Consider the following 22,225-nt stretch of genomic DNA (forward strand, 5'->3'; position numbering starts at 1 on the left):
ATGGGAATTTTCCCACAGATTTTATATAAAAATTGAAGATATGACAACTCCCCTAAAGTGAAGCCACATTTTTGAGATGTAATAGTAATAGTTATAAACCCTGCCCTCTTAATGTTAGTAGATGGGACATGGACCAAACTAAAAAGTTTTATGTGATGATATAAAATGGAGTGAAATGTAATGATTGACAGCTGAGACTGACTCCTGATTGGCCAAGTGTGAACGTAGGCTGGACCTTGATTGCTTCTGTGCAGAGTCTGATTCTAAATGAATCATCAGCACAAGAAGGCAGCGTTCATATCCAGGATATTTTGGCTTTATTCTCTATAGTGGGAGGAAGTACAGACGCATCCTCCATCTGTATATACCGTCTGTAGTAACTCCAAACAGGTGAAACACTCCGACCAGCCCAGACAAACAAGAATAAAGAAGTAAAGATTTACAACTAATTATGTGTTGTTATATGGATATGAAATGACCTATTGGTATGAGATGGAAATGATGTGCAGCCCTTGTGTAAGGTACTCGCTGAATCACAGCACATTCATCAGATGTTTGACTTGACATGTTTTTTTAAATGTATTCATTATTACGCTCCACAGGTAATCAAACAAGCCATTCTTTCATATTAAATAAAACCATGTAAAGTCAAACAGCTGATGAATACAAAATAATCAAAGCACTGGAGGCAGTGGTGCTAGAAATATTTTATTTATCAAAACCAAGCTGATATTTTTAATAAAACAACCGAGAATGACAATAAATTATTGAAGTAAAGAATACAGTTTCATACAGACTACATTATTTTCTGAATACATCAAAGGACATTTTTGTGTTGAAACTTAAATCATTTCTGAGATTTGAAACATGACAGGCTGAAACTCTGGAGCAAATATTATTGAAAGTAGATTATTCTGAAATGTTCCCAAAGGTCTTAGCTGTTCTTACTTGGTGTGAGTAAAAAAAACAAGCAGGTTCAAACGTCAGACTTTGAAATACACATGGTTCTATTGTCAAGAACCACAAGAGGAAACTGAGCTCTTTGGAGCGTGCAACAATGGAATGTGCTGATAACGCCGGCAGACGCAGGATGCACACACACCCCTCACATACATTTATATTCCAAACAAAATATGAAATTTGATTTCATAAAAAGGTGTGTGTGTGTCTGTGTGTGTGTGCTTGTGCGAGATTATTTGGAATATGACTATCACACTTTTAAAACATATTTGTATCCCACACCTGCCAAGTATCATGCGTTGACTTACAGCACAGACGTGCACATCAAACTGCCGTCAGCTGATGGGGTTTTGCTGTGACTGAGGAAATCATCTGTGTCCAGTTATTCTCTTTTAAACAGAAGTAGTGCGTCAAATCCCATTCTCCCTGCGTGAATCCAGCCTGTAAGCGAGTTTGTGATGCTGGGATACACAGTAGGTGAAGATGGAGTGATGACAGATGAAGGCGTCTTTTATTTCTCACAGCTGGCTCATGGGTATGGAAATGTTGAGCAGTTAGTTTGAATTCTTGCTGCCCTGTTGCTTTGATAATCGAGCTATCTACCTACAGACACGACACACAAGGACACACACATACACAAGCACACACTGGCGTGCGCAGTCACATGCCGACCGCTCACATGCTTGTATCTGCTGCCAGCTCTTGCAGACTGTTGGTAACCCTCTACCCCTTGAAACAAAAGGACCTCTTCCTGAGCACGCACACTTACACAGACGAACACACACACACACACACACACACACACACACACTTCCTCTCTGAAGTATCAGAGCATTACACTAATTCTCTCAGATCTCTTTTTCCCTGTGGTGCTGCAACCGACATGACACAGAGGGTCAGATTGTGACACATATTAGTACTTTTATGAAATAGAAAAAGCTACCAGCCAAAAAAACCTATGCATACTGATTGAAACCACTGAAGGAGCAGCCATTTGTTTTTCTGTGTCACATCTTGAAAGTGGTCCCCCCTCTGCAGCTCTCATCCAGAAGTGCCCCTAATCTACAACTCGGCAGCTCGATAGCCCTTTTCTGCCAACCATTTTGTCCTAAAATACTTCCTCTCCGTCTCTCTTCCTGAGCATCTTTCCTCTGTTATGTCTTTAGGGTCTGCAGCTCTTGGTTTTATCCGTGTTGGCAGAATTCCGGTGAGCAACTGGAATGCCAGGAATGTTCCGAAAAAATGGGCAGCGGCCTGATCTGACATCTCCTTTGGTGTTTTTGAGGGTGAGAGAAGAACTGAGCGAGAAAGTGTGTGTTAGAGATGGAGTTACTGAGGAAGACAAAAGAGAAGAGTGGATATATTCAGACAAAAGAGCCCTTCACTGAAAAATAGAGCAGTGCAGGATTCAATAGAAATAACTACCGTTTTATTCTTTAGGTAGCAGTGGAAGCCTGGAGTAGGTGTGTGTGCGAGTGTGTTAGCGTGCAGTTCAGATCTGGAAGGTTGTGGTTAGCCTAATTTCACATCAAGATAAAGTGGTATTTTGGTTTACACTTCCTCCAAAACCCTCTCACTCCCTCCTTCTGTCTCACGCTCACTCATCTCAGTGGGCTCCTGGCTGAAGAAGTGCCTGCAGTTTCTAGAAACAGTCTTATTCTAACAGACCTAAAGACATACATGTGAAATTGGAATAAAATATTGGTTGCGTAGCAGTCTAAGCCAATTCTATTTGAATTCTAATCTAGTTTTCATCTAATAAACTCTTTTAATAAATAATGAAATGTAGGTTTAGGAGTATTTGTGCTATGTGGTATTTTTTCTATCCAAAATGATTTTCAATTTTTACCTTTTGGAGCTAAGTGAATTCCTCTGGAGATCCACAGTTATTTTAACATTTCACGGAGCACAAGTGATGTTTATTTCGGTTGAAGCTGATTTTTAATCCATGTTGTGGGAAAATTGAGTAACAAATAGCTTTGGCTTGAAACATTTTTGCATTTGCAGTGGTGTCCTGTGAACAGAGGAATGTAGTTTGTTGCAAGACCAGAAGTCATATGATGCGAGCTGCGGTTTGCCGGTCATAATGCTGTCTTCTTTACCGCGTGTCTGCGTTGCTGTTGTTACATGAAGTGCGCTGCACAAATAGATAAAGGAAGAACTCGTCCAACAGTTCCAGAGGCACGTGCCTGTCCCGAGTGTCTCAGCGAGGAGGCTGGGAGGGACACGCACACTCGCACGTTTCATGGTGTGTGAGGAAGATCTCGTCTATGATCCAACGCACCTTCGGCCGCCGGTGGTGTTGAGGCGAACTGACCTCTGGGGCATATTTCAGCACCTGGTGGAGACAGAGAGGAAGACATCAAGGAGGATGAGATGGAGAAGCACAAGAAAATGTTGCCTTTGATTTGTAGGTGTTAAAAATGTTTTGTCAAGTCATGATTCCAAGCAAAAGTTTAAAGTTAAGTATATTTATTTAAAACCCTTGAGATGAATCACATGTGCTACATGACTTTGGAAACCATGACATTTACACTCTAGTCCACTCACACCGGGATCCCTTTATTATTTTGAAATTCATTGTAAGCTGGAGTTTTTCCCAGCAAAGATATATCCAGGACAAGTTGCCAATGGCTGACTGTTGACTTTGCAAAGAGAAAACATGAGTATGTGAGGGGAAAATATCAAACACCAGGTATTTAAATAAAGGGATTTGGTAAAGCCGTGTTGACACAGATTGCAGAGGCAAACAGACTGATAGTCAGTCTGACATACTATGAGATTTTTACTACGTCAAAAATTTGACATGTTGTAGTTTTAAAAAAAAGTTTGACAATTCTTTACAAATGCGTCAAGAGTCAAGAAAGAGGTAACATGGGTTTGTTTTACACTATAAGTCTATAAAGCTGCTTTCCAGCCAGTCCCTTTGTGAAAAGTGGAAAGAATGTCCGCAGGAGTCGATGTGAGAACAGAGCAGGAGATCGTCCGCAGGATTCACTGTGTGGGCGTGTTGATGATATTGAACATGCAACAGACAAATATCACTGTATGAAAACCTAGAAGAGACTGACGCAGATGTCATGAGAGCTCTGGGTGATTGCTGTTTGCACCCCCGTCTGAATGCTCAGGTGATTTCTGTGTTGTTAACGTGTCTGAGCAGAGAATCTCCTGCTGCGTTGTTCATGTGTCAAAACCTCCGTAGAGAGTCCGGACACAATTCTGCAGAAATCCTCCTGAGGTCATGTATGAAAATGGCTAAAGAGTGCTTTAGAATCACATTCATTTTATCTGACTTTATTTGCCACATTGTTCTCAGGTGCTGTTTCTTCAGGAGAAATAAACTAAAAGTACAGACTGTTCCACAAATGATGCAGTGAGTTTGTTCTTCAACGCTCGGTAAACTCCAGGTGGCCTATGACTTATGTCAGTACTTGCACTGGCACTGAAACAATAGTCCTGATTGATAGTGTTTCTCAAGAAGTTAAGTTACTGGGGGGAAGCTTATACTGGTCCATGGCTGTTAGCTAAGAGAAGAGAACAGGGTGGAAATCTCATCAAAACGCACAACCACACATACAAACAGTTCTATGCATGTACAATATACACACACTCTCATACACACACTCATACACACACTCAGATGCACATGGCACAATTGCAACCTAAACTCCACTTTTGTCTAAATTCCCATTGTATGATTGTTAACAGAGAGAGAGGGAGGGAGCCCTACAGACCATGTTTCAATAATGAAACTACACAAGAACAAAGACACAAAGAGATGGAGGGAAGAGAGAGAAAAGAATGAATGACAGGCTTAAAGAACAAGAATGGTGCTTTTGCAAAGAACTAAATTGAAAATGGGAAATGGAAAGAATGAAAGGATGATGGAAGTCCAGAGAGAGAGAAAGTGATAGAATGCCAACAGTGTCCTGAGACGGAGAGATGGGAAAGAGAAAGACAGATCCAACATAGAAACAAATGGAGAGAAGCAGAAGGAAAAAGAGTGTGGCTGCTGGTGCATTGCTGCTTCATTGTTGATGCAGCTCCTGCCACTGCACGCCCGATTTCTCCTGCTTCTCCACATCCGCATCACTCACTTACTCACACACACACGCCATCTTCTGCCCCTCGCGATTGTGCACCTAAAATGTGCTGAGATGTTAGTCTCATGTTCCAGCCCAGCTCATATCTGAATTACACGCTGTCATGTTAATGGAAAAGCCCCAGTGTTCCCTGGCACATGCTGTGAGATATTAAACTCACATCTTTGTCTATATCAAGAGTTATCTTTTGTATATAATTATTGTGCATAAGAAAATAGAATCAATATAGTAAATGTAAACCCATATAAACAATTATTTAATTTTTAAGGTTTAAAGTTTATTCTCATGGAGATTCTTCGCATTTCAGATCAATTTATAAAAAAATGTGTTCTGTTTGTTCTCAATTTCCTGGGGTGCAGGATGATTGGAAAGGAAAACCAGAAAACTCACCTGTGACCAATGCCAATGCATCCTGCAACTGCTTTTCACACAGAATGTAAGTAAATAGGAATGAGGCAAGGTCACAAACAAAAACAAAATGTTTTGCTTGTGCTTTTGTCGGATGTGGAGCCGTAAATGATCAAGACAAACAAACCAAAAACTCCTCATCTGTAATGCGGGTGATGCTTTGGCCACCAATCTGTGAGTGTGTGTTAGAATGTTAGTAAGACCTATACCTCGTGTAGTTTGGGCACCGTCTTGGAGGCTTGACAGGTGCAGCCGTTGTTCCAGTTGTTAGTTCCACAGCCACAGTTGCCTCCGCAGCGTTTGACCAGCAGACATCGAGGGAAGAAGACGGCATTGGTGGCCCTCAGCTCCTCGCGCAGGTTTACAGAGTAGTTGCGTGGGGTACAGCTGTAGCGCTTGACGTCATCATATAGACGGTTCAGATCAACTGGATGGATGCAGAGACAGAGGGAGGGGGGGAAACTTGTTCATTGAGTTTCTGTTCTATTCATCATAGAATCCTTGTCTTTATTGGAATAAACTGAATAGTTTTTTGATAACACATGGCACCCCTTACTTGTCAATCCATCATCTAAGAGGTTACTATTCTGTTCTCCAGTAAATGACCAGAAACATCTGGTTGTTTTTTCTATCACAATACAGGTTTACTAGACAGAGGTGAAAGAATATAACAGAAGAAGGGAGGTGAATGAAGCAGAGTGGCTGTGATTGACTCAGCACACTGCAATAACAAGTGACTGTAGATAAATGGCAGACAGAGACAGAAAGTATAAACACAAAGGCCAGGGGAAGAATTAATTGACTGTAGATTGGATATCGTGACAATCTACAGTCTGAGTCCTGGACCTGTCTTTGGCTTGCAGGAGAATCCAGGGGATTATGGGAAAAGCTGATGATTTAAACAACGTAAGTCCTGGTCAATAGGAGAAAAACCAGGAGCTTGATGTTCAATTGTTGGACGATTGTATTTTGTTGTTAATGTTATGACGCACACACTGTGATGCTTAAGGCAAATTTCAGTTATTATAATAGTAATTTTCAGTTGAGACAGTAAAATCTACCACCTACCTCATTAAAATCTTGTATATACCTTATTTCTCTCTAGTATTGGCATTGGCAAAGAAACCACTGAATGAATGATATAAATGTTGTTGACCGGCACAAAGAGAACCTGAGGTCAAAGTGTAGCATTTATTTTGAGGCTGCTGAATGTTTGTCAAAGATGGACAAAGGGTAGATGTGTAACGTGGTTAAGGGAAAGACCACAACAATCATCTCTGGCATTGGTATGGATTTTCTAGGAGCGACAGATGAAAATTGAAAGAGGCACTGAATGTACTTTCTTTAGATATAAAGGGAGAACTTTAAATTGCTCATATTACAAAGGTCATCCAGGGCGACCACATGGACAAGAGATGAGAGTAAAAAGTGGTGAAAGAGGAGCGGTGATCAGTGTCAGGCATACTGCTCTCTGCTTTGAAGACGTCAGCTGGATAATAATCACCACACTGATCATAACATCGCTGGTGGTTTGTCTTGGCCGTTCAATCATCAATCATTTTGCTTTACTTAAGGATAAAAAATCTCTTTTATACACTGCATAAAAATGGAAATTATTTTTCACATCATTTTTAGTTTTAGTTCTGCAGAAGTCTTGCTAGGCGTGTGCCCTTGTCTTCTACTCTAACAGCTGCCTGTAACTACTACATTGTGATAATTAAATGTCTGTCTGTTGTTTAAGGGGTACACCAAGTACTTTTGCGCTGGATAATATCTAGTAATAGGTCGTCGTTTGCAGTAAATATGAAAAACCACAATTGTTTATCACATTACAGATGTTCATTTTCATAGTGTTGTTTCATAGTTAGAAATGAGTCGTACATACTTGCTGTTAGACAGGTGGGGAACCATTTTCCTATCAAGGGCCATATCATTCTTTAGAGCACCCTACGAGGGCCTTTTAATTATTGAATACAGATTATATCACACTAACCTCTGTAATTTGATGGTTGAACTCAGGCATCTGTCAGATGCTATTCACTTTAAATGCAGGTCATAGAGAAAGACTTGAAATTTCTTGCGGTGCCCTTTAATGTTTTTTCAATATACTGTGCCATAGACGTTCTCTGCCCTTTGACTGCACTTCAATTTTACCTTGTCTAGAGCTAGCAACTCTGCAGCATCAACAGGGCTCACTTCATAAATTCTTCTCCTGAACGAGGTCTTAGGTTCTTAGCTTTAGATCCATTACTACAAAACTTGCCTGCAATTGCCACTTAACATTGTGTCTGTGACGATGTGGTCTAGTGGAGGTTTTTTGTTGTGCACCATAAACCTGCATACATTTGTCCTTGCAACTGACCCAGTCCAGCATATTTCCAGCTGTAATGACACTGGCAAAATTTCACAAATGTAATAATAACAATACAGATATGTGTAAGAAGTTAATGGCATTTCCCCAAATGGCTCCTAAGGTTCAGATTAGGCAGCCTTAAGCACCCATTAGACTACAGACTGAGGCTTTACTACCTGCAGGAGCCACTTTAAGAAAGGGTGAGTGAACAAGCCTCAGCAACATGACAAGAAGAAATTGCTGATGCGTTCACCTTCATGGAAGAATGCAACTGTCCTTCGTCCAGAAGAAAGTAGGAGGAGAAAGCACTTATCACATCAAACAGTGGTGGGTTGAGCTCCTAAACCCCATCACCCCCATTCATCAGAATGACTGTATGATTGCAGCCTGATTCTCTCTAAGCAATGTAGACCCACTGTAGCACGCTCCCAGGCAAAGACAACAAAGAGAAGAGATCTTACACCAGGGCTGAACAAACAAGTCAAGTCCATAAACCACTGAGGCAACAGCATGGGAAAATGTTGTGTTTAAATTTGTCAGCAGTGTTCTAATTACGTTTATTTTCAGTGAAAATGACAAAAAGATTTCAGTTCATTGAAATACAACAGGCTTTTGCAATGCAACACTAAAGACTTTATATTTGCAGTCTACTACCACAGCAAAGCTTTGAATGGTTGATTTTCATTGGGTTATGTTTGAGGTTCACTGCAACAACACAACTTTAAGGATCAGTCATACAATAGAACCCGCGTTGAAATTGCACACACACCTCATCAGTATAACGATGACAAATCTGCTTGACATGCAATATTGTGTTTGTGAGAGAGAGAGAAAAAGAGAGAATTAGAGAACCCAATGGGAAGTGCAGAGAGGGTCAAGGGAAACCGATTGGCATTGATAATCAATAAGCAACTGTTCACAAAAATAAATCTTTTTTGCTCGGATTTCCCTTCATGACGCAACTCATGTTTGAAACCCAATGAACAACAATGATGAGAGACAGAGCGAAGAGCAGAAATCAGCAGATCCCAAGGACAAGAACCAGCAGGACTCTCCCTGGATCTGGTTGCGGAGCCAAACTGAGCAGTCAGGGAAGAGAGGGCCTCAGTAAGAGAGGTGGTCAAGACCCTGATGGTCATTTTGGTTGAGCTTCTGAGATCCTCTGTGGAGAGGAAAGAAGCTTCCAGAAGATTCAGTAGAGAGTAGCATCTTGTGCATAGTGGTAGCTATCTAAACCTCACCTGTTAAAGTTTTACTTTAAGTTTCCTTTTGTGTATAAGTACACACTTGAAAACCCTCAAGTTCTCTATGTGATTTTGGCAAAAATAACAAGCGAGGTAATCATAGTTGATGACAGAAATGCGAGAGAGTCAAGAGTCACACATTTCTCTAACGTTTGTTTGCTTTTGACAAGGTGATTTAAAAGGAGCTGCTACAAAAGTACATTGAGTCTGGCTCTGATGTGCACATTCCGTCTTTTAACACCAAATGCAAGAGGGACAATAGGTGTGCTGTGGATTTGTGTGTACGTTTGTGCGCAAAGATGAAGGTACATGCTTTGAGTGTGTAGGTGTGTATATGCTGTGTACTAGTGTGTGTCTGCACTTTCAGGGCTGAGCTTGTGTCTGTTTAAGGGAAATCGGTGCAATCTTAGAAAAGCAGTGGTGTGGAACATGGTCAGTGCGAGAGGGAAAAAAGACAGAACAACTGAGAGCAAGCAAGACTGTGAGAATGACAATGTCACTCTTATGGCCACCAATGTCTGTCTTTCACAGAGTCAATTTTGAGACAAATTTCAGACAAAAGACCAGTTATTGGGGGACATTTTGTCCGATTGGAGACAATTGCAATGGCAGCATTTTGGAAAAAGACGCCATGTTAAAGGTGAAAGTGAGGGTTTATCAAGTAGTGGTTATGGTCAGAGTAATACTTGCTGCACACAAGAGGGTTTTGAAACCTTTAAAAAGTAGGCGATCACAGACATAATGACAGAAGTATCTGATTTTAAATCCTGATAATGCACACACTTGACAACCGTGTCATGATGCATGACAACACGCTTGCCACTAAAAGATTTCTGAGTGGGGATTTCAAACATTAAACAAGCACTCCGACTGATGACACCGCTCGCTCTCTTTGGCTATTGCAGGTGTCTGCTCACTTGCCTAGTCAATGTTCCAGTCATACTAAACGACTCTTCCTGTTTTTGAATTGTAAATAGCAAACATGTTCGTCCCGTGATCATCAGGAGGGCTGAATCAGTCTCCAGGGGAAAAATGTCCTTAAAAGTTTGTAAAAATCTGCTAGTCAAACTGATTAATGTGTGTGTGTGTGTGCATGTTTGTGACTTACTCACACGCAGAGTGTCCCAATTAATATTTTGATCAGACTTACTGTCCTTCACGGGAACAAAGGTGGATGTGAGCCACTGAGTGTGTGCGTCTTAATGAAAACAAAGCTGGGCTGCTGACTGTGGCAGATTTCTGCTCCGCTGCACAGGCTGAATTTCCAATTAGACGGAGCTACACTGTACCTCAGTGTATCAAAGATCTGCAGCACCTATGCACCTCTCTGTGCTGCAACATGCACAGACTCCCCGTACATGAAGCTGCCTCATGCCAGCAGAGCACACACATGCACTGATAAATAGAGATAGATTTGCTGTCAAGCGCACATATTTACCAAAGAACAAGAGAGCCCTCGGGTAGAAGGACAGAGAGAGATACAGAGGCACAGATGAGAGAGATGGGATTGAATACCCACACTTCCTTAAGCATGTTCTCTACATGAATGATGTTTATGTCAAATTTTTGTATCTGGTCTGAGACATTGGCTCGAGCTGTGCACCTACGGATAAAATCTATTGCCTCAGTGACTGCAGGTCATTGGCACTGACTTCACAGTGAAGAACTGCCTTGAACGGCTGGTCCTGTGTCACCTTAAATCTGTCATTGACTCATTATCAGACCCCCCTGAGAGCAAACTGCTCATTTTGATGATGCAACATCTTACTCAGCCACTGCTTTTACATCTTAATATGAACAGCAGCTACTTTTTCCAATGATGATCTTTCATATTGCGTATTGATTTAGTTATATGCTAGTTTAGAATTTAAAATATTTTTGAGATACACTCAACCAGCAGACAAGCTAATATTATAATAGCTCTGTATCCTACCCAACACAGACGGGATGATGGGGTTTCAATTGAATATGCAACACTTCATTAGCACAGTTTCATCGGCTGCCACCTTTACTATATTTGAACATAAGTCAGCAATGTGTCTCCACAGTCATTACATACTGACTAATAATTGTGCTGAAATTATCGAGCCGTATATGACTTTACCCTCTGCTCCACTGTACCACAGAGCTTTGGGTGTAGCCTGCTATGCGAGGATAGAATATGGCCTCCCAGTGCGTGGGTCTTTTCTTGGTCAACACTAGGCTGCATGCTCCCCCTCCCCTCCCCTCCAGTACAGCAGCTACCGTCGACTGCACCAGTCTGCAGAGAAATACTGTGAGTGCAGCAGAGTTGTTGTGGATCATCGTCTACAGCGCAATAAAACACCATGAGAACATCAATGTTCCGATCTTCCTTTACTAACTCAAGGCTCTGATACTTAAATATTACTCTGCTGTGTATATTCTTTGATATGGTGCATAAAAATGTCTTTGAAATGTATTTTTATATGTTCATCTGCTTGATCCATGCGATCCTTGTTCCAAGAGAAATATTAAAACCAAAGACGTTATTTTAACACTATAATTATATATGATATCCTCTGGAGACTTTTGAAATCATGTAAAGGTCTCAAATGGTTGAGAGAGTTCGGTATAATTACCTTTATTATGTCTGCTTGCCAGAAGATAGGTCCTGGATATATAATGGATGTGTGTCTGAGTGTAGATGCTGTCCAGGTCCTGTTTCCAGGTGTCTGGGTTCAGGGATTTGAGAAGCTGCTCCACGGTGTCGAAGGCAGCTATGGTCCGGTCCAGATCCTCCAGTGAGAAAGGACCCTCTGTGACCGTGACAGGCATCATCTGCCCTCCGCCGCTGTCCTGCTAACAGCAAAGGTCAAAAGATACAGATCAATTATTTATTATATATTTTAAACCTATTCTAACTTCAGCAGTTGTTCATTTATAGGTTAATTTCTCACAGGGAAATTGCAGCTAGCCATGAGGGCTAATTGGGTCACTTTGTTATTTCTTCCACCATTGTTATGTAGCACTATCTATCTAGGACCATAATATATAAATTAAAAAGTTTTATTGGAGAGCCAGAACATTAATCTAATAATTCCAGATTCTTACAAAAAATTTCAGACTGAACTTTTACTGAAATGAAAAACAGCAGATGTTTTAATCTGATATTTTTCCACTTTAGTTATTCCATATATTTCACACTGGAAATATTTTATCAAAACTACAGGATATATAAACTGTTGTATATGTCTATGCACTCACCATCTATACACCCACGCCAATGCACCAACCTGTTGTCTGCAAATTCTGTAAAATGTATATTTATTTTCAAACTTGCAATAGTTATCGTGGAAATTCAACAAAATTAATCCTCTGAAATGTGTTGTTCTTATCTACTTATGTAAAGCACATGTGCCAATACATTTATATTGAGACATTCACCCTTTGTGTAAAAGTCAATAGTTGAAATTCATACTTAAATTCATTATTCTTGTATTGTATATTTTCTATACTTAAATATATTATTTATCTACTGTGTCAGTCAAATTTAAACCAGAAAGTAACAGCAGATGATTAGCCAATAACTATAGCTCCCTGCTGCTGGCTCTTTATCTAGATAGGAGGCAATTGCAATCAAATTGTGACAGCATGTAGGATGATTATGCCTTTGACTCTGGCAGCCATAATCAGCAGCAACGACCTCCGTGCAGACCACAGGACAAAGGTAATTGATGAGAAAATGTCAGGGCTTATAGCTGAGACTTAGATCACTACACTGTGCTACAAAAAATTCAACCCTGGCTTCTGTACAGTTAACAATGACATGCAGGCTTAACTGAACGTAGAGGTAAAATTAAAAAGATGCATTGAATTACTTTTCAGATATTGTCATCTGATTCATCTTGTACTTCCACATCCTTTAAGAGTAGGAAATCAAAAAAGCACAAAATCGGTAGATCTGCATAAAACTAAAAAGAGCTGGAAATGTATTTTTATCAAGATAATCTGATAAAATTATAATATATGTATATTTAGAGATTATGTATAATAATAATATTTTAAACTTGCTCAGAAACAGTTACAAACATGAATTTAGTTAGTAGGAAACCATGAAGCAGATAGTATAACATGGAAGTGTAAGAGGCCAATACATACATGTACTTCCCATCTGCCCTGGAAGTGACATCCTCATACATACAGTGCACATGCGAAAACACCCACATACATATAACCATTATCTGTCCATGCAGAAGAACTGCCACGAGCCCAGCGCACACTAATTATTACAATCACATACAGTATGTCACTGAACCCGAGTGCTCGTACACATACACACAAATTACACTGATTACATATGCTTATAAAAACATTATGTCATGTTGCATCGCAAGCTTCATGCATATTAAGTACAGTGCATACATGAATAGAAATGGTCTGTGTGGGGGTGTGCTGGATGATACAAATGGACCGTATATCTAAATTATTAGTTTCGCCATTGTACGTGTGTGGGTTATTGGTGGGGTGATGGTGTCACAAGGCAGGTCTGGCTGTGTGTGTGTTTGTGTGCGCGTGCGTGTGTGTGTGCGCGCGTGCGTGTGTGTGTGCGCGCATGCGTGTGTGTGTGTGTGTGAGAGAGTGTGTGAGAGAGTGTGTGTGTGCGTGTGTATGTGACTCACCGACATGAGCATAGTGACAGCTTCCCAGTTGGTGTTGACTGCAGGTAGAGGAGAATCATACTGCAGGGATGGAAGACAAATATAAACCAATCAATTGATCAGTTTAGCAGACAATGGATAAAGAACCATTCAGAAAAGAAAGTCTATGATTAAATTAATAAAAAGTCTGATTGATTTAGGTCATGAATTGAAAGTGATGCCACTTACTACATGATTTAGGTCTGACTAAAGGAATCATGGTCGTGAAGGTGCAATAAAATGCGGTGGCTCTGTAGCACAGGGTCCTGTTACAACAAATTTATACCTCAAGAACTACAATGCACACGGTACAATAACTGCATATGGGGGCTAACTGGATCTCAAATGTTGATGGGTTCTGTTTGGTGCTGCTGGTTATGAAACAGTCTCTTTTTAATATCGCTGCCTCTTTATGACCTACAACAAGTAAAGAGACAATCAGGGAGAAAACTGTCTTTTTCTATGAACTGTTCTCAATGTCTGTGGTCGGGGTCTCAACACTGGCGGTCAGGTCAGACAATATGATTTACAGCAGTCAGGCGAGAAAAACCTGTGTTTACATTTCAGCCGGCAAACTTTCACAGTGAGAAGCACGCTAGCCGATTGAGAGGAAGCTGGAGCAGACTGGTCTTTAGAGATAATTATTTTTGACTTTGCATTTTGTAGGCATGGCTGATGCTGGGGCAGGATCAGCAAAGTGAAAAAAAAGAGAAAGGAACCGAAAAACAAAGAGAAGCTAAGAGGGCTAGTGATAAAGCACAAGCTAAAACGCAGGTTAATCTTGGTCGGGCATTCAACAGATGGAGAGAATTATGTGATCAGAAAGGATTCAAAAGAGAACCCGAAATTGCTTTCTTCCTCCTAAACAGGAATGTCATAGGTTCATTTTATTTGTAGATTGCAGCAGTATTACCTCATCGCTATGCATCCTTGCAAACGGCTGTGTGAGTTTTTTTTCACTCCTTCCAAAACAAATGCACATGCTGGCCAGACCGAGGTTTTTATGACAGAAGACGAAAGAAAAACGACCGCTTTTGTCCACAGAGGCAAAGGTGAAAAGTTCTTTGCAGGGGCTTCAAGTTTAGACAACTCCAACTAAAGTCTGGTTGTTCATTACACGGACATCTACAGCGTAAACGCTACAAGAACTCTGTTGTTGAGGATTTAAATGTGAAGAAATGCAAGTCTCTGTTTTATTAGATGGATGAATAGCATTGCTGGCATATATTTAACTTTAAATCACAATGCCACCTCAGTGATAGTTCACTTCCATGTCTCAGACAGACATAACATTGTTTATATATTGTACATATTTCTGCATTTACTCATGGTTACAGTAAGTGATGGCTGTGGTTAGGTGATGCGGTAAAATATCGGAAAGATCGTCAGATGGGACATAAACCCAGGCTTTGTGTACACTGTAAATAATTGTCTTGTAAAATAACAGTAAAGAGCTGGCAGCAGAGACGCCTGTAATATACCATAATTTTTATGGTATTCATCTGTAAAATGATTTGACGGTAGTAGACCATAAACCAGAAATACGGTGTATATACCAGTATTTCTATAATTTACGGTAAAGAGCTGGCAGCAGCGATGCCTGTAATATACTGTAAATTTACGGAATTCATACTGTAAATTGACTTTACAGTAGTAGTCTGTAAACCAGAAATACAGTATATTTCTGTATTCAAACTGTTAAATAAAATGCAGCATATTTCTATAATTATTTGGGAATTACAATAAAATTCTGTTTAATTTGTTACTAACTTTACTGTAGACAGGCACAGTAGATAATACAATAACTCAATTTAAGAGTTTCCTAAAATATCAGTTTTAAATGCAATTGATATTAGAACTTCATTATTCTCAGGGCTATAGACAATTGCTTCAGCATTATTGTGATTATTGTGCAAAATAAGCAATAAAATCTTAGAAAATCAAAATCATTTATTTCAAAAAGAAATATCAACATGAACTAAACTGAATACTGCTTCTTTAAATAAATGGAAACAAAGAAAAGAGATTTAAAGTAGCTAACAGAAACAGCCTAGTAGTGTCTGCTTTAGACTATGGCAATAAACTTAAATTCTTAAATTGCTTGTCAGAGCAATAACCTGCCTGTCAGGGCATGACCTATAGCTGACTTTTTCGGCCAATGTCAATATTATTTAATATTGTCTTTAACACATAAGTTTGAACACTTGTTCAATAACACAATGGGTCTAAGAAAAAGACCAATGCAACAAATACAGAGGAAATAAGAGTTTAACCCATCCTGTGAGGTATGCTTATGTTCTTGCAAAAACACATTTAAAATACAATCTCAGAATTTACTGAGAACATTTTGACTATGCATCTATATGGATCAAAAACAACATTTAGGGGAGAAACTGTAATAGGCACCTGTGCCAAAACATCTTGCAACTTGCAGTTTACGTCTTAAAATAGTCCTGTGAGGTTGGTTTGTGTTTTTACTTCTTAGTTCCGGTGGGAGTCTGGGTGGGTGTAAACGGCCCTGATTCAAATCTTGTGGATCAGTTTGTTAGTTCCTCTGTTCCTCCGTAGCATTATTCCAGTGTTGCCACTGTCAAACAATAACAAACAAATATTATACAATCAGGAATGTACAATATACTCTCCAAGCTAATGCTTAGAAAGCTAATAATACCAGTTCTCTTGTGGCTTAATGTGGCAATGCCAGACTGTCAAAACAACACATTGACAGAGAGCAAGATTAAGGAGAACTAACTGATCTATATGAAGTCCCATTCAAAGTCAAGGAGGTTCTTCAGTAGCATGGACATGTGTGTGTTGACTGCAGAAGACTTCCTCTGGACCATCACACCTTTCTCCTTGGAGACAACCTTGCCCCTTGTGGCCTTTGTCCCTCTCTCTGGATTTATGCCAATGAAGCGCCTGAAATCAAAATAGTCTAAGATCAGAGTGGGGTTGCAACGACATACTCTTTTGTGTACATTCGATTAAATTCAATAAATTGTTATTTTGTCTTCTTCATTGCACAAATAGAGTGGGCCTGAATGACAATAAAGTGACATCAAAATGGAATTATAATACAGCCTTAGGCCGATAAAAATGTTTTTACCTCTGAATGAATTCCAGAGTACAGACTGCCTCATCTTGATACTGAATATGTAGTAGATTGCAAACACAGCAGCAAGTCCCGTTGCAAATGTTGGTGTGATGCCCTCAGAGAAAACACGGCCCTCAAGGGTGATCCTCCAACCTCCAAACGTGACTTGCCCTGTTGACCTGAAACTTCAATCAATTCAATTCTTCAATTTCTCAATGTGTCTCACAGGATCTAAATGAAATGTATACCATGAAGTATCAGGCGAGGACTTGCAGGAAGACTAAGAGTTGTCTCAATGTCAGCTGCAGTGGCAGACACCTGTAGGGAACAAATACATACATGCAACATTTTTAACATGAAAAATTATAAAAAGGTAAATAATTATTAAACAGAGAAAGAAAAAAGAAAACTAACACCTGCAAGAAGGATCAGCCCGGTTAGGTCCTCTCCAAAGTGTGCCATGAGCAGCTGAACAACACGAAGTGCCACCTCATTATCTTCACATTTAGAGATGACATCCTTGACATCTTTGGTAGTAGGTTTTTCCCTGAGGTGTGTGTGATGGCTCTTCCACATTCCTCCATACTGAGTTCCAAGCTACGAAGCACATGATGTCTATGAGCAACTCAAAATATGCGAAGATCATTTCTGGCTGCTTTTTAGTGCCACTGTATCAGTCTTAATGCTGAAATGTTTAACCTTAACTGAGTTGCAATGTTAAGATTATGAAAGAAAAAACACAGCTGATGCAAAACGGTTTAACAAAGCCTTGAGGATTCAAGTGTCTCTTTTACCGAACTAGCTTAATTCTGTTAACTCATTGTAAAACACACTTCATTAAAAGTCGACACAAACAAAATAAAAATAAAAGAAAGAAAGAAAATAAGATATTAATTAACGTACCGTTCATATGCAAGACCATTATGTTGGTGATTAAGACAGATTGTGCGTCGTGTTGTGTCTCTTCTGGAAAATTTCCAAAAAATACCGTAGTGTCCCGTAATTTAAAACAGTAGCATACCGTTTATGGCCTCTGTCCTGTTGCTCCAAGTTAAGAAGCCCACAATGCATTGCTAACTACAGATCTAAACTGTTAAACATGAAATCAGTATTTTAGTGTTGAAAATTGGCTGTAAATTTACAGCAATTGCTTAAGGTTCATGCCCCCATTGTGACTATACACACAGCTCAAGTCAGACAGGGTGGAGTGTTCACATGTATCTAACGTTATCCAAGACATTCAGGAGCCTGCCTGTCTAACTGATGGACTGTCATTATGTCGGTAAAATCTGAAAAGAATCTCCAATGAAGCTGGTCACAGCACGTCTGTGTGTGTGTGCCGAAGAAATCAGACCGGTCAAAGCATGTTAAAGTGATAAACACTCATCAGAATGACATATTTGGCACACATGCACACATTCTTTCTATCTTTACCCCCTCTCCCCCACACACATGCACACACATGCACACACACACACCGTCTCCGGTATCACACATTCAATCTCATTGGCTATTGAATCCCTCTCCTTGAAGAGTCTTAAATACCGTCTCTCTCTGGTCAATGTGGAACAGTAAATCTGTCCGAACCACACTTCAAAGACACATTGCCCTCACTTTGTCTTAGTGTGTGTGTGTGTCTGTGAATGTAATAGAGTTGAGATCAAAGCCTGCAAATGTACTCATACACATAAATGCACACCCAAACCAGCTGTGAATGAGGTCAGAATGTTTCCTGTAAGAGAGGGTGTGTGTGTGTGTGTGCGTGTGTGTGTGTGTGTGTATGTGAGACTAAACTCATGTTTACAGATCTCTACTCTCGTTTCCTTTTAAGGTATAATGCTTCATGTTTTAAGCACATCTGGGCCACTTAATAGAGTCTAAAAACAGAGACAGCGATCAGAACCTGCAGACTGAAAACTTCTCAGGATGTAGCCTCTCGTCACCTGACAGCTGCAGTACCAAACTTTTACCTTCCTACTACCTCTATTTATCTCACGACCGTCCTCACATTTTTATGGTATTCATTTTACAAAATTAACAAATGTATATACAAATGTAAATTTATCTCAGTAGACTGTAAATTGATTGATTTTTCTTGCATTCGTATGTTACTCACTTTTTATTGAGAGACAACAAAGGTTGATGGTGTAAATCAAGCTTTTTTCACTTAATGTGCAATACCCTCACTGATGTGCTGATGCAAATAAAGGTGCAATAAGGACCAAAGTAGACTTACATAAATACATACATAGCAGATAATCCAAATTCCTGTCAGCATCGTTTCGAAGTATCTTGTAAATGCTTATAAAATTTATGAAGCAATATTTTTATATAAACAAATATTTTAGCCAATATTGCCAAATTCACTGGTGCTATGGAAACGTTCTTCTTTTCAGTGGCAATGAAGTGGAGAGGGCACCAGGGAGGTGCCCTTCTCATCATCCCATTTTGTACAGTTGGATGCTGGAGCAGCTGAGGATTGAGTGTGTGTGGTGGACGGTGAAGAAAGCAACAGCATCCTGCATGACTCGGTATCTCGCTCACAGCCAGAGGATGTTGAAGTTATAAATAGATTAATCACACAGGCTAGATTTACCTCTCATCTCTGTGCTAATTTTCAGGTTAAAGCCAGAAAAATGCTTCCTCCTATGTTGCACACTGGCATTTCATTTTTACTTTGATAACTAAGTTTTAATCTTGTCTCTTGGTGATTGACATTGAAATAGTACTACTTCTAAACATCTTTTAAGAAGCCCTTTTGAGTAGAAGTGGGGACCAAGATATCCATCTATGTAAAAATGCTCCCACTGAGAACAAACATACAAGAACACATGACTGTGTTTTGTTTTCACCCAGGGTCGTGCTCCATGAGAAATAAATGAGTCCTGTCTCCGTGGGATGCGCACATGTTGGGTCACTCTGGGATTCTGGGAACTAACTTGGATCATATTACTGGATCAATGAACTTCTGCATCTGGCTTAGCTGCACTTCCCACCGACTGCCCAGGCTTCCCCACCCAAGACACATCACTGTTACTCAGATGATGTCAAACAACAAAATCCTTTCTGCCAAAAAGGTGACCAACTCATGTTTTGTTTGGCTTCACAGTTCAGATAAAAGTTAAACCACCTTGTTGTAGTACCTTAAGTGCTGACATCTTTAAAGCCACTTATTTCATGAAGTCCAATGAAATACAGACAAAAATCTCTTTGGTGTAAGAGATTTCACAGAATACTTATTGACCTTACACCTTAATTAACACTATGATTGTGGTTTAGAGCGATTGATACGTTTGCAGTTTTACAAAATCTGATTTGAATTCATCGCAAACCACTTTGAGTGGTGATTTAAACAATTGGATTTCTTGTCTTGTTTGCCACCTGGTGGCTGGCTGCCACATAGGTCCTAACCTCGCCTCCTTCATGTAAGTTAATGTGAAACCATCCAAACTAAAGTGTGAATGTCAAAGATGGTTGTTTTAAGTAGTTCTCATCCTACTGATGCATGTTCAAGCGTGAAAATGGGGTGAAACATCATGATTGACAGCTCAGACCTGATACTGGCACTCCCTCCCATGATGACTACAGCGCAGACTCTGTCTCCAAATGACGTCAAAAGCACAACAGGGCATTCCTGTATCCAGAATAGTTTGGCTTCATGTTTATACAAAGCGAAGCAATGGAGGAGACGTGTCTTCCATTATATATACAGTCTATGATCAAGATGCACAACACTGCAGCAGCATGAAGCTCCTCTAACTAACAAGCAGCAATAAAAGGTTGTTACGAGCTGCACTATGTCATTTTCACAGCACATGTTCTGTTTTCACGTCTAAGAGCATGATTTCCTCTGGTGATCAGTGTGACTGAGTCTGCACTGATCAGGTATTAGACATATACACCGAAGATATGTGGCAACCGAGTGGAACAGTCCAGACAGAGTACACTTTGGACCTGGCTAGACTTGTCGTAGAGATGTGCTTGGTTTCCAGGAACCCAGAGACCCTGTGATGAGGTCTAATCAGACAGATAGATTCAGATTGATTTGTAGATAGTGATGATAGTGATAATGAGATTTGAATTAATTTATTCACCATCTGTTCCCTATATGCTTCCATCTGACTCCACACTACCTTTTCTCTGTCAAGCACTAACGCTGTTTACTTTACCTCATGGTTTTTCTTTCATCTTGTCCACTCCATATCTCCCTGCCTCACAAATGCGTCGTTCTCTCTGCCTCTCTGAGTCCAGGCTGTTTTAGTCATTAGCTGACATGCTGATACCATCTCAGACACCTGTTCTCTCCTTCCAATGCTGTTTCTCCTCATTCTGGCTCACTGTCTCTCTCTTCCATTTCTCCTCTCTCTGCTTCCTCTCCTCCTCCCTCTTATCTGTTCAGCAGGTCTGCAGAGAACAAATTAGACCTGCTAAATTAAGCCGCACACACAGCTCTGGCCTAGCTGAAGGGAAGCTCTCTGTGTGTGTGTTTGTGTGAATAAGATGGAAAAAGAAATGCAGGAGCTGTTTGAAAAATGGGTAAAACTGATGAAATGGGATAACCCTCAAGCAATGGATTCTGCTTCAAATGAACAGAGAAAGGATTATTTGACCAAAAGAAATAATACAAAGGGTGAGGAGGGTGCAAAGACAGAAAAAAGCAGAATGAGAGTCTGAGGAAGAGAGATAAGACAGTTGTTTGTGGTTTTTGCAGTGGTAAAAGTAGGTACATTTAGTCAAGTATCAAATCCTGAGTAAGGCTGGGCGATATTTTTCCCTTGATTACAATTAATGAACGATTATTTCATATTTCATGGAATACATCACTGGGTGCATTACTCAGTGTCGGTCAACAAGCGACTCTGCTCGAACTGTGTGTGTGTGTGTGTGTGGTTGTGTGTGTGTGTGTGTGTGTGTGTGTGTGTGTGTGTGTGTGTGTCCTTATCCCTTTCACGCTTCACACAAACTGACCATTGCATTTATTTAGTGTTGTGTGTAAACTGTGGACGCGAAAAAAGTTGGAATATTTTTCAATGTGTTTAAATACATGTCAAACACAAAGTAAACTTCAAGTCCTGTAGTCTACGTGTCCTAATAACTTGCAGCAGGGTGATAAGGCACAGAACTAAATCGAAAACCGAACATTTCGTGAGTGCACGCATTGGGGAAATTATTAACCAACATGTGCAAAATTAGATCGGTTAGAGGTTATAGATGTCTGTTTTGATAAATTAATTGCAGAGCCCTAATCCTGAGGTACTTTAAATTGTTCTCATCAGGTTGGATGGAACATTGTGAACCTCTTGTGTCTTTAGTTGAGGTAATTATAGGTATCAAAGCATAAAAATGGATCCCAAATGTGTTTTTTAATAATAAACTTTTTAATAAAAGGTGTCAAATTAAAGCTG

The 22,225-nt window shown here is 40.0% G+C and overlaps 1 protein-coding gene and 1 long non-coding RNA gene across 8 annotated transcripts in view; one reads left to right on the forward strand and one right to left on the reverse strand.

The window, feature by feature from the left end:
- Positions 1–695: 695 nt before the first annotated feature.
- pdgfd (platelet derived growth factor d) overlaps positions 696–22,225 on the reverse strand; it is a 51,646-nt gene continuing 30,116 nt past the window's right edge. For 3 of the 7 annotated variants that reach the window (XM_020094846.2, XM_020094848.2, XM_069534406.1), the window contains 4 exons: positions 13,709–13,768; positions 11,669–11,888; positions 5,681–5,898; positions 696–3,298 (listed from right to left, as the gene is read on the reverse strand). In XM_020094846.2, the coding sequence (XP_019950405.1) occupies positions 3,164–3,298; positions 5,681–5,898; positions 11,669–11,888; positions 13,709–13,768 (633 nt within the window). In that variant the 3' untranslated portion in view covers positions 696–3,163. Of the gene's footprint in view, positions 3,299–5,680; positions 5,899–11,668; positions 11,889–13,708; positions 13,769–15,658; positions 16,314–16,478; positions 16,646–16,832; positions 16,992–17,068; positions 17,139–17,234; positions 17,418–22,225 lie in introns of those variants that run through there. The other 4 variants (XR_011244540.1, XR_011244539.1, XM_020094847.2 and 1 more) reach the window with 2 other exon arrangements.
- LOC138412023 (uncharacterized) lies at positions 17,424–22,221 on the forward strand. Its single transcript, XR_011244541.1, has 3 exons — positions 17,424–18,837; positions 19,217–19,351; positions 19,677–22,221. It is a non-coding gene; the product is annotated as an uncharacterized lncRNA (long non-coding RNA).

This window comes from Paralichthys olivaceus, chromosome 11 (genome assembly GCF_024713975.1).
Source record: "Paralichthys olivaceus isolate ysfri-2021 chromosome 11, ASM2471397v2, whole genome shotgun sequence".
In the NCBI taxonomy this organism is placed as follows: domain Eukaryota; kingdom Metazoa; phylum Chordata; class Actinopteri; order Pleuronectiformes; family Paralichthyidae; genus Paralichthys; species Paralichthys olivaceus.